Source organism: Catharus ustulatus, chromosome 5 (genome assembly GCF_009819885.2).
Source record: "Catharus ustulatus isolate bCatUst1 chromosome 5, bCatUst1.pri.v2, whole genome shotgun sequence".
Lineage (NCBI taxonomy): Eukaryota > Metazoa > Chordata > Aves > Passeriformes > Turdidae > Catharus > Catharus ustulatus.
The window spans coordinates 67549550-67562272 of NC_046225.1; the positions used below are offsets into that span (position 1 = coordinate 67549550).

At 37.9% G+C, this 12723-nt stretch overlaps 1 protein-coding gene across 2 annotated transcripts in view; it reads right to left on the bottom strand.

The window, feature by feature from the left end:
• GRK4 (G protein-coupled receptor kinase 4) overlaps positions 1-12723 on the bottom strand; it is a 41346-nt gene that overhangs the window by 17995 nt on the left and 10628 nt on the right. For both annotated transcript variants that reach the window (XM_033060476.2, XM_042779284.1), the window contains exons 3-8: positions 11969-12081; positions 7632-7709; positions 6478-6578; positions 5070-5162; positions 3726-3789; positions 2846-2986 (exon numbers count right to left, since the gene is read on the bottom strand). In XM_033060476.2, the coding sequence (XP_032916367.1) occupies positions 2846-2986; positions 3726-3789; positions 5070-5162; positions 6478-6578; positions 7632-7709; positions 11969-12081 (590 nt within the window). The remainder of the gene's footprint in view (positions 1-2845; positions 2987-3725; positions 3790-5069; positions 5163-6477; positions 6579-7631; positions 7710-11968; positions 12082-12723) is intronic.

A 12723-nucleotide genomic window follows, 5' to 3' on the forward strand; every position in this document is an offset into this window, starting at 1 on the left:
TTCTATTCCTACCCCTGCCCCCTCAAGTAACTGCACATTTCCCTGATTTAGAGCTTGCCAACAGCAAAGACTCAATACATCTCCTTACAGCCTTTCTTCTCACTGTAGTGAAGTGTGGTGCTGATAGACAAGGACAAAGCAGCATTGTTTTTTTCAGGTTTTAGGTAAAAGTTTTTTAAGTGCATTTAAAGTAGATTTGTAAATTTTTAAAAAACCTTCCCCCATTTAACACAATGTACCATACTACAAATTTAACTGTTTAAGTTATAAATTAATTTTCATTAGAAAAAGTATGCACATAGATGGTCAACTGGTAGCATCTCCAAAATTACCTAACTTGTACTAAGAGCAGTGGAACTCAAACATATACAGTAAATTCACGAATACAAGCCGCACTGACTATAAGCCGCATCTCTGGGTGTTGGCAAACATTTCGGTTTTTGTCCATAGATAAGCCGCACCCGAATATAAGCCGCTTTGTCGTTCACAGCGAGGACCCGCGTGCAATTAGTAACAGAACCGCGGGAGGGCGGGGTTTACTGGCTGAGCTAAGGCTGTGCAGGCTCGGCCCGCTAGGGGCTGCTGACGGGGCCAGGTGGGCCAGCACGGTGCTGCCGCTCGGGGCCGGCCGCCGCTGCCCCTGGGCTCGGTCACCCCGGGTCGGCGCTGCCCCGCGGCGGCAGGCAGGGACGGAGCTTCCCCTGCTCCTACGGCAGCGGCGGCGGGCAGGGACGGAGCTTTCCCGCGCCTGTGGCGCCGGCGGCGGGCAGGGACGGAGTTTCCCCGCTCCTGCCGCGGCGGCGGTGGGCGGGGACAAAGCACCCCGTGGGCTCCCCGAGCCACGGCAATGGCTGCGCGGGGCTCCCGTCGGCTCCCCGGGCCACAGCAATGGCAGCGCGGGGCTCCCGTCGGCTCCCCGGGCCGCAGCAATGGCGGCGCGCGCTTCCCCCCCCCTCCCCGGGCCACAGCAATGGCGGCGCGGGCTTCCCCCCACCTCCCCGGGCCGGGGTAGGGGCGGCCCGGGTCCCCCCTCTCCTCCCCGAGCTGCAGCAATGGCGGTGCCCCACCCCCGTCTCTCCCCTGGGCTGTGGCAGAGGAGGAAAGAGAGCTCTCCCGCCTCTCTCCCCGCCCCCCGTGCTGCCTACAGGGAGCCAGGCTCCACCCGCAGTGCAACAGAGTAGCGATTTGTAACAATCGCAAAATGCCGACTTTGCAGCTGCTCGGCTCAGCACTCTGGCAGGCACTTCTGAGGTTGTATTAGCCGCTCCTGATTATTAGCCGCATTTCCGGTTTAGGAGCAAAATCTTAGTCAAATTGGTGCGGCTTGTATTCGTGAAATTACTGTACTTAGTTTACATTAGGTAAGCAAGCTAGGTTAAAAAATCAGTAGGGGTTTGTTTTGTTTTGTTTTTTTTACTCAATAAATGCATTTTAAGTGCAGTACAAGTAAATAATTGCTTTAATTCAGTAGTAGATCCAAACTCTTCCTTCAGAAGTGGTAAACATTAAAACTAAATAAATAAAGAAATCAGCTACTCAAGGCATAGATTCCCATTTGATGGTTTTAACTGATGTGTTCAGCTATTTATGACTGTACTTGTGACAGAGGCATGACAAGCTATCTACCCACTTCAAAACCAGGATTACTGCAAATGCTAGACCTACATCTTCTCTGTTGCATAAAAATCCACCATTGGATAGCAAGAGGAAAATAACTCATGCTCAATTTTATAAAGCAATTTCAAATTCAACTTGGATCAGTTATTGATTTACAGTGTTGACATTTGCTGAAAAAATGTTACTCGACAATAGAAGTTTCACAGTTTTAGTAATTTCTAGATAAATTCAGGTACTCTCTGGATTCAGTTTCAATCAATTCAAGCCCAGAAGCCATGTGCAAAAATAACATTAGCAAATTTATACAAAAACCACAATTTACAATAGTTTAAAATACTAATGTATCTGACCAGCAGGTTCTTAATCTTTCTACAATTTTAATTTTTTGTTTAGTTTTTCTTCTGTCTTAAGTATTCTACAATGGGTTTTTTTAATACATAGAACTTATCAGAAAATACATACATACATATTTTATGCAAATACATTTATAAATAACTTTCACTATCCTCTAAAACAGCTACTTTAAAACACTTTGAACGGTAGTACAAGATTTAGAAGTAAATGGATGTCAAACCAAAGCAAAATGTATTTGAAACTAACATTTAAATGACATTTCAATTAAAAAGTAAACATTACCGGGGGAAAGTTTTGCTTGGTGTATCTTTGAACATTTTAACTACTTTCACTGCTTAGTAATTAGAGTTACTAACAGACCATAATTTACATAACAGCATCAGGTTTAGATATTAAAACTAAGATTTCAATTACATGGAAGTTCCATTAAAAAGTTAATTGTTTCACACCCAAGATACCTCTTTAAGCCTTGGTACACAACAAAGCACTATAATCTAATCAATACACTATTATAATGTCATATTTATCTTACAGCATATCAGCAACAGAGTAACAAATACTATGAAAATACCTCAGGATATAAAAACTCAACTATTAAACAGAGGACAAAGATTCAGTGGCATCAGAATTCTGAAACACAGCCTAATTTTCTGGTTGGGAGAAATACAGCAGATGGACCAAAAAATCCCTGTGCACAGAACTATTCCAATCACACACAACATGTATTATTGTATCAATCATTTCCCTCTACAGTCATGTACTCCCTAAATCAATTTTAAAAAGAGTTTTGTGCCCACGAGCTCCTGGAAGAGACTGAAATGAAGTAAACAAAATGAGATAAATTTCTGAAAACAGATTGGAAATAGATACTTACTACAAACCTACTATTCACTTTTTCTAGAATTCTTTTTTCATTTAGAGCCATTGATTCTCCTTTCCTCTTCTTGATTCTCTTTTTTTCTAGCTTTTTACAAGCATACATTTTTCCTGTTGCTCGTACTTGACAGGCACACACCTACAAAAAGAAGAATGGTGTGTCAGAGATGCTTCAGGGTTTTTAGAATTTTTATTTTACAGAAGATTAGATTTAATTTTCTTTTCAAACTCATTAATGCTCTCAGAAAATGATCATCTGTTACTATCAATACAGAGCTTTTGCCCATGAAACAACTTTAAAAGTTCGTAAAAACTGGAACAGAAGTATAAAAAGTGATTATGCAGAGGTAAACACATTTCTTTGGGGGTGGGGTAGACTAGTAAAACTGTGGATCCTGTGTTTGTGAAACAAGTGACTACAGTAACAGTGTTAAGTGTCCTAGAATGTGTTAAGGGCAAATATTCACATCACAATCAAACAGGAGAAACATAATAGTAATTTAATAGCACTCTCCTTCCATACGGGGCTCTGGTTAAAACAAGTACGGGGCAGTACGATGAATTATAAACAGAACTAATAAAATCGATAGATTTTAAATTAGGTTCATGAATATTCTACATAATTAGCAAATTGCAACTAAATTCTCATTTCCAAATGAAATTTCTAAATAGAAGCAACATTGTCAGTTAGTACAAGTTTTCTGTAGCTTTGTGCATGACCTACAATGCTTAAACTAACAGATTAAAGCAGTTTGTATCTACAACAGCTTGCCAGGTGATGTGTCAAATGTAGGTTGATAGAGACAAGAGTTAAAGAAACTTTCCTTTTTTTATAATTCCTTAAGAACTGCCTCGCAGAAAGAAACCTCTGTACTCACCTCTCCAAATCCACCTTTGCCTAGTACTCGGTAATGCCTAAACGTGTGTTTGGTTACTGGCTGCCTGATGAACAGAAAGAAACAATTACTACAACAGAAATTACACGTGTTAGTAATCCCTCCCCACCGCGAGGTCTGTCTTCATTTTCTCCTCTCTATTCTGACATATTTCTGAACAAATGTTGCCTTAACCTCATGTAGAAGTACTACAACAAGCTGAATTTCAAATGAAAGGGGTGCTCTGCAAAGAAACATGGGCTCCCTCATGTGGTCACCAGGCACTGCCGATGGCAGGAAAAAAAGCTGGTCAGCTCGGCCCTTTGCTGCCCACACTTAGAGCCCTATGTGATCTCATCACAGGCCATTTATCACCTCCTGTTGCCTCCCTTAATTGACACGCTGACATGCAGACTTAATTTCAATGGGATTGTGCTTAAAATGCGGCATTTAAAAGGTCAACCATTTCTGATTTCACTTTGTTTTTTTCACAAAAGAAAGCTTGTGTTATGCAAGAGCAGTTCAAGAGCCACATTGTTAAGGTATTGATGCAGAGGAGGAGGAGCAGATAACTGGAAGTGGTAGAGCTGTTGATCACTGGGCTAAAACTCTCTTAAATGTGTCAATGCAGGGCTATTACATGGTAGTGGATTTTCCTGTGTCTTGCTTTAAATGAGCATTCACTGTTACTGCAGCTTTATTCTCAGGACAACAGTGGAGGTTCATTTAGTTTAAAATTTGAGTAACTTTCTTACTAGCTTTTACAATTCAGTAAAATAAACACATTGGATAATTGGAAGTTTTTTGTTTGAATATGTGATCACGATACCCAGGGGGCTGAATTTTAATCAATTTGTAACAACTTCAGCCTTCCAAAAGAGTCTGGACACTCATCTTGTATTGATTTTAAAGTCCAAACTAGATTCTGATATATATATATACCTTGCTATCTTGTTATTACTAGATCTGTATCTGTACCACCCCAGTAGTTATCCAATCACCCAGTGGGTTATAACACTATATTAATCTGTTTATTAACCACTAATTAGACCAAGTTTGAAACTAAGGGATGATAGTAGTCCCAAGAAAGATTGGTATTCCACTGCACGCTTGACAGCCAACTTGCCAAATACCACTTAAAGACTTAAGATTACCACTTAAAGGCTACAGACAGTTCAATTGGAGTATTGGTTCTCTTGCTGTCCATCAACATCATCTTGTCTTTCAGATCATAATTTCTTAGGCAATCTCATTTAGCATTCAGGTCTACAGCATTTCCAGCATAAAAATCAAAATTTGCCACAAAACAAAGCTAAATTATAATGCAAACATTATAAACAAACTTACTTTTCCAGCCATTTCCACTGTAAAAAACGGGAAAAATACACACTCTCCTGGTAAGCTTCAAAAGGTCTTTTGCTTAGGTACTCATGGACAATTCTAGAAGGAAAATAACAGAAAAATAAAATCCATCTTATTCTGGAAAAGCTGTTGAAGCAGGAGGTGCTATCAATCTCCAGACGTATTTAAACATATCGATGAAGCCGTAGGCGGAAAAACAGTGTGCTCTACAATGATTTTAACCTAAATGTCTCACATAGTGAGTGCCTGTTCTAGACAACTGCTCCTGTCAATACATTTGTGAAGGCCAAACTACTGCTGCTTACAGAACTTGACACTTCTGCATTTTTATTGTCTTCAAACCCACTTAAACATTAGCTTCTCAGCAGCTATTTTATTCATGTATGACCCTGCAAATATGACCTCTGAAAGTATTTACAAGGTTTCACACACTCTTTGGAGACTGGTAAATATTATTTTTTCCCTAGGATTTGAAATTGAAGTACTAAGTGCCATAACCAAACCTTGAACATCAAGCACCTTATCATTCCCTTTAAGAAACACACCAAGATGGAGGTGGGAGGGAAACAAGTAATTCAAACTGTAGCAAGGTATTTATTAGACAGGGGAAAGGGAATCACCTACATGAGACACTCCATTTGAGACATGTTTTACAAGCTGTTCTCACATAGCCCTTTCAATCTTATAATCTCAGCTTGTTACAAAGCATGCTTATTTCTGTTGCCAGGGAGATGACCCAAGCAGTGACAAAACCTGTACTCATCCTTCAGACATGATCAAGCATGCCTTGAAGAACCAGAAATATTAGAAACATAAAGGCTTTAGAAAGACATGTAACACTCATAAACACGTACCATGCCTTCAAGAAAAGCCTCCCCTGCTACTACAGTGTGAAATATCACTTCGTGACTGCAGAACAAAAGCAAGTTGTATTGTTTTATATTAACTATCAAAAGCAATCCTCTAATCAGCCATCTTAATGGCACATAAGTGCTGGCCTCAGTTAAACCTGTTTTCAAGAACCTTAAATGTCTAACATTGTTTAGAAACCTTTCAAGCTTCAACTTATAACTTCATATTTTTCTGAGTACCTTCATCATGGAAGAGAGTCACCCAAAAAGTAAGAATACAATAAAGAGAAATACCATTTATTGTACAGAATTCTTGGTGGCAGACAACAGTGTGATTTTATGCAAAAGCAGCAGTAAAGAAAAAGTTCTGCAAAAGTCAAACATCTAAATCACATCTTTCAGATTTAACATATCTGTTCCAAGTTTTTTATTTTTCTCATTTCAGAGACTAAGTACTTCTGGATGTAACAACTTCATCTTTCTCTTTCCTTAGAAGCACACAAATTTCTCTTGTAATTCTCTAATTTAGCATTTTAACTTACCTAGTACAGTCCATGAAAAGATCCTTAGAAGGGTTCTTTTCCAGTCTTGCTTTACATTCATTTACTGTTTCCTGAGGTATTTCTGGCAAGTGTGCTGCAGACTTAACATAATAAAAAAGAAAGGAAAGCAACAATGAAAGCATGTAAATCAATAGAAAAACTAAAAGTTTTGTATTCAAAGATAAATTAAAATTTTTGATATGGAAAAAGGAAAGGAGCAGTTTGACTAAAGAGAAAATCAAGAAAGTTGTATTTGAGCAAAATTTTTATTTATTTCTTGTTAGAGAACAATGCACTGAAAGTTTTTTCAGTTATTTACTATTTCAGTATCTGGGGGGGACAAACTTGGCAATGTCAAATTTCTTTTTCTTTCCACAAGTCTTTTACCAAAAAGCAAGTCACCTCTTTGGCTTGGCAGGATGGAAAGAGAGACACAAACACAGGCTAGGAAACTATTTCAAACCAGACCAAAGAAATCTGAGGTGTTTTAAAACATGTACATGATTCATGGTAGTCCCAAAGAAATTCTCAAAAAGATGTGGCAAATTCAGATTTTATCTGTTTTAAGGCATCTTCAAGACCTTTGGTATAAGATGGTCAAAGCAAGAGAAGCAGAAGGAGCATCTATTCATAAAAAGCAAATATCTAATTATATACCCACAGAAAAGCTTCCACTGTATATCAAAAAAAAAGACTCTTGATAAATGAAAAAAATCAGCTATTAATGATTACCTTGGAAAACTGAAAGTAACAGAATGCTTCAAAAGAAAACAGCATTTCACTTTGTGAAAACCTACAGCAATTCTGAAAATTTACAGCAAACTAAGCAAGGCCACACAGGAGTCTAAAAGAGTTCAGACTACAATACCCTGAGTTAATTTGTTTTTAAGTTTTCTTCAGGTGTTAAATGGAGAATAAATTGTAGTAGTTATAGAAGTAGTAGTCATTGTAGTAGTTATAGAGGCAGAGATCAGTCAAGTTCTCTGCTCAAGTTGACTGAGCAGAATTTTAGAAGGCAGCACACCTCTCAGAAAGACATAAATGGGATCAATGAAGTTTGAAAGTCACTTTACTAAAAACAATTCAACCACTTAGATCTCTTTATTTATCTGACACTTAAAAAGCACTTGGAAAATCTTGTACAATATATTTACCCCATTAGTGAAGTACGTCTCTAAAACTTTGAGGCCACAGTCTATGCGCTTTTCATCTGAAGATACCTCATATTCTGCCTGTGGAATGGAATCAAAATTATATTATGTTCAGAGCCACTTGGCATCTTTTACATGATGATAGGTAAATTTGATCAAGAATAATACAAAACTCATAATATAAGAGGAACAGAAGACTAAATAATGAAGTATATATGAAGAACAATCCTAAGGAAAAAAACAAAGCATACGGAATTTAATCTTTGGAAAACATACAAAACCTAACAATTAGTATAAATGCAATTACAGAAACTGCATCCTAGAGGTTAAACAAGATGAATTACAATGAAATAGTATTTATGTGGTACTGTAGGACAGCATGACCCAGATGGAAAATAATTAAGAGTCCAATAATCAGCTTTTTCTTCACTGCACATTTTTCCCTTCATGTATTATTCTTTGCTACAGTTTTGGGTAAAACCAGGATAAAACTACTTTCTACATGCTTATATATGAGATCTAAACAAAACATCATTCTTGGAAAAGATAAAATTGAGTAGATACAAATTTTGAAAGTTTTTGACTTAGTAACATCTGGTACTGAGATGTAGAAAAAGAATTGTGCAACACAGTGCATTTTGCAGATAAACAACTGGCAGCTGAATGGAGCTCCAGAAGTAACTACTTATGGAAAAAATCCACAACCAACAAATCACCACACAGATACTACTACAGAAAAACTCCAGGAACTACTTACTATTAATAGTAATTTTATGAAATAATCTAGAAGCAGACATCAGAAGTTACAACATTTAAAGTCAATTCAAAATCTGGGGAAAGATGAATTAGAAAAGAGCAATCTCAAACAGCAACGCGTATTAGGTTTGTTAGCTGGGCTTATTTCATATTTCAGGATAAAAATGCATGCACCTAAGAACAAAGAATACATGGCAGACATCCAGAATGGAGGACTGTATCAAACAAAACAACAATTGGGTACATTGGGTCAACAATCATTAGAAACATCATTGGAAATGACAAGTAATTGATCTAATCAGAAGTTATTTACCTTTATAAAGAAAATTGGAACACTAAAAAATGACAGTTCAAGAATCAAAACCACACACACATAGTATACTGGAAATAACAGAATCCCTGATTTCCAGTTCTGCCATTAATGACAACTAATCCACACTGACTCACTACTAAGTCATCAACATCTTTTTCTACTGAGACATTATGGTATCACCCACTTCAGCACACTACTCAAATCCATCAATCCAAATGGAAGCCATTATTTCTGCTGTTCAATTCCACAAAAAAAGTGTCATGGTAAGGAATTCTTCTGCAACTGCTAAGCAACCTAAGCAATTCAGAAAAGTTTATCAACCTAAAGTTCAGCAGTGTACTTAGCACCTTCAACACTAATTTAATACAAATACTTAGGCATGCTGTTTTAAGTGGATAGTGTAATTTAAATGGAATTTTGAGACGGCCTTTCCAAATAATTCTTATACAGGGAAGTTTGGGCTGTCACCCATTCCTCTTCATATGTGACTAACCCTGTCCCTAGCTAGTGAAATGAGTCACTGGATTGGATAACTCTAATTCCTCACTTTAGCTTCCATCACTTACATTCAGTTATTTCACAACTCTTCTTTCTGTAATGCCAAGCTGACTCCAGACTTTTAGGTCACACCTTACCAAGAAGTGGAGCTTACCAGACTCAGTATTCAGTACGGGCAGAGAGCATTGTATTGGCAGTACCTTGATTTTGGATTCCTGAAATAACCACACTGCTGAAATCACATTGCTTCATGTAAAAGAGTCAGAAAACTTTATTAACTAAGATGCAAAGTTTTAAGGCTATGACATTTCATTCGGGGATTTTTTATTTTTCCAAAAGGTTAAGTCTAAAATTTCTTTAACAATTTAAAAAGCTAAACTTGGCAAAAGACAAGGTAAAAACACAGGCTCAGCCTTTGCTTCCTGTACTGCCTTATAAAGAATACCAACCAAAAAAACCCTTCAGCCCCCAAAAGAACAAGCTTGCTGAAGTCCACAAAAGGGAATCAGGCTGTCTCAGGAGCCATCTGTAAGAGATAGTATTTAATCTCACATCCTTGATCAAGACAGGATGCTAAGTTCCAGATCTTAAGAGTCACCAAATAAATGTTATCTTGTTACAATGATTCCAAAGAATCATTCATCCTAATTTTTCAAATGGAGGTTAAACAACGAATAAAAGTGAATTGTGAAACCATCCCTTACATCAGATTATCTCAGTTACACCAGTCTTCGTTAATTCACAGAAGTGTTGCAATCCACACAACATTATAGGTTGCGTATTTCAAAACAATTCAAATTTTTCAGTTAGTGAAAAACAGTTACTTCTTAGACACAGTTTTAGCTGAAAATGACACCTGTAGAGCAAGGACGCACCTGCCTTACAGACATGCCTTAGATTCATTATCTTTTGTGCTGCCAAAGATTCTGCTACTCCTTATCTAAGATATAAAGATTAAAATGTGTACAGAAGTTGTAACCATTAAGGGTACATGCACAGCTGTCATTAAGGGCTCTGCTTTATATTCACTTCAGGAATGAAAGCTCCACTGTTCTGGATTTCCATTCAATCCTTTCAGTCTCAACTGGCAATCTACTCTCTGGAATTTGGTGCTCAAACAGCTCCTGGGAGTCCCAAGAGTGAAACACACCTGGAGAGTAAGCCCAGTTGCATGCAGATTCATTGACTAATATAAACAATTCCACTTATTTGACACTCAAATTCCTTTTTAGCTGATCTAGTGCCTCAGTTTTCACTCTCAAAAGGGAGGGAAGCCAGAGTGCAATGGGAGGCACAGCAATAACTCCATGTACATTCCTTACACCCTGCCTCTTCCAAAGCCATCTTGCATTCCAATATTGTAGTTTGGGATGCATGCAGGCAGCAGCATTACCCTACTTCTATCTTCTTTGGTCATTTGCTCTCTGCATGTAAGAACAAAAATGGCTGGTATGAGAAAATCTGTTCTTTCAGCAGCCGTCTCAGTTTGAGGCCGTATCTTATTGCTCTTGGATTAACTGTGAGGAACAAAGAATCAAAAGTTCTGAGCTGTTATTCTCTCCTCTTAAGGGCTGTTTTGTGCCTGCCTAATCTTCTCATTACTTTCCCCCTCCCCAAAGGGTTTTGGGCTGAGGATTTTTTGCAAAATATAGCTGTGGGCACACTTCCTTCCTCCCCTTGTTCTTCAGCATTAGATATCAAGATGCAAATATTTCAAGACCTTTTCCCTTAGTCTCAAAAAGTTGTTTTTTCTTCTTCCATAGACAGTTCTCTTAATTTCCATCTCCACTGTATTGTTTTTAATTAGCACATGCAGTGTAGCCTAGGGCTTCCATGCAAGTTGCAACATTTTTAAGTCTATGTTTATGACATTTTGAAGCCTGAGTATAGCAAGTAATACTCATAATACAGGCATTCTTTCAGGCCCTTGAAGCCAAGTAGCACGTCTTCCTAAAATTACCTCCCTCTTTCCCATCATGCCCATTTCTGTAGCTCTGACCATACCAAGATGGCAGAGACTTTATTGCAAACACTGAACATTTTCCTCTAAGTAACAGAGACAGTCTTATGATATCCATCAGAAGTTACAGCTTTAGTCAGCAAAGAGTAGATCACACCATGTTTTTTCAAGTACGCAGCATTAGGAAACAGAACCATATACAGAAAATTAAAATGGTTGTGACTTAAACCAAGCAGGCAGCTAAACCCCACACAGGCACTCACTCACTTCCCCCCACTAAAATAACCAGAAAGTCAGAAGTGAGAAATCTGGCAGCTTGAAATAAAGACAGTTTGATAAAGCAAAGTTGCAGGTACAAGCAAAGCAAAGTAAGAAATTAATTTCTTTCCATTGGTAGGGAGATATTTGGCTATTTCCAGGAAAGCAGGGCTTCATTCTCATGTAACTTCCCCCCTTCCTCTTCTTTCCCCCAGCTTTTATTGCTGAGCACAGCACCACATGCTATGGGCTATCCCCTGGGCTCAGCTGTCCTGGCTATATCCACTCTCAATTTCTTGTGCACCACCGGCCTCCTCACTTTTAGGGCAGCATGAACACAAAGGCTTTGACACTGTGCAATCACTGTTCACCAAGAACTAAAACATCCTTGTTACCAACATTATCGTGGTTTAAAATCCAAAATACAGCACAAAATGAGCTACAATGAAGAAAATTAGCTATCCCAGAAAAACCAGCACAAAAATCAAATATTTACATACAAGAATATACAAACAACTGCCTATTGATCACCACCATCCATTTCTCACTGCTTACCACTGCATCCAGAAATTCAATGCATCTTTTCAAATCTGGTCTGGAATCACAGAACTGTCTGAAGAGAAGTCTTCCTATTGGCTGTTTGTCACAAAGCTGGTTATAGTCTCTTTCTGGGAAAAAAAAAATTTAAAAAAATCTTTATTTTAATTTTTTAGCACTACAGTCATTACTCTCATTTGGGGTCAGAAAAATATCACTAAAACATGAAGATTTTACATTAAGGTATTTATCCAGGGTACAATATGCAACGATCTCAAAGAATAATTAAACACCCTTCATCACATCTGTGCTCTGTTGACTATCCTGTCTACTAAAAACACACTGAAATATATGTTTGAGGTTAATTTAGGTTAGGGTACAGAAAGCCACCACACTGTGAAACAGCAATACCAAAGCAAACAGGATTGTTTGGAAAGAGAGAATACAAGATAACACAAAAGGTTAAAAAACTATTACCAGACATTAACAAAAAGGGTAAAATATATTACCATCAATTTATAAATGATTCCTTTTTCTAATTCAAGGTAAATCTATTCTTTAGGAACAGTTTCCTTTAACAAAACAAGGAGCTGTGATACAGTTTTCAATCTTCTCACAAATTTTATTTCCTCATAAGTTCTCCATCATATTGGAAGTTTAATAACTTTTTCTTTTTTGCTATTTAGCATTCAGAAGCAAGACAGAATCCTTTCCATTAACAGCACCAAACTCTTCCCCTTGTCTGTCAAAGGAGAAGCTTTATTCTACAGGAC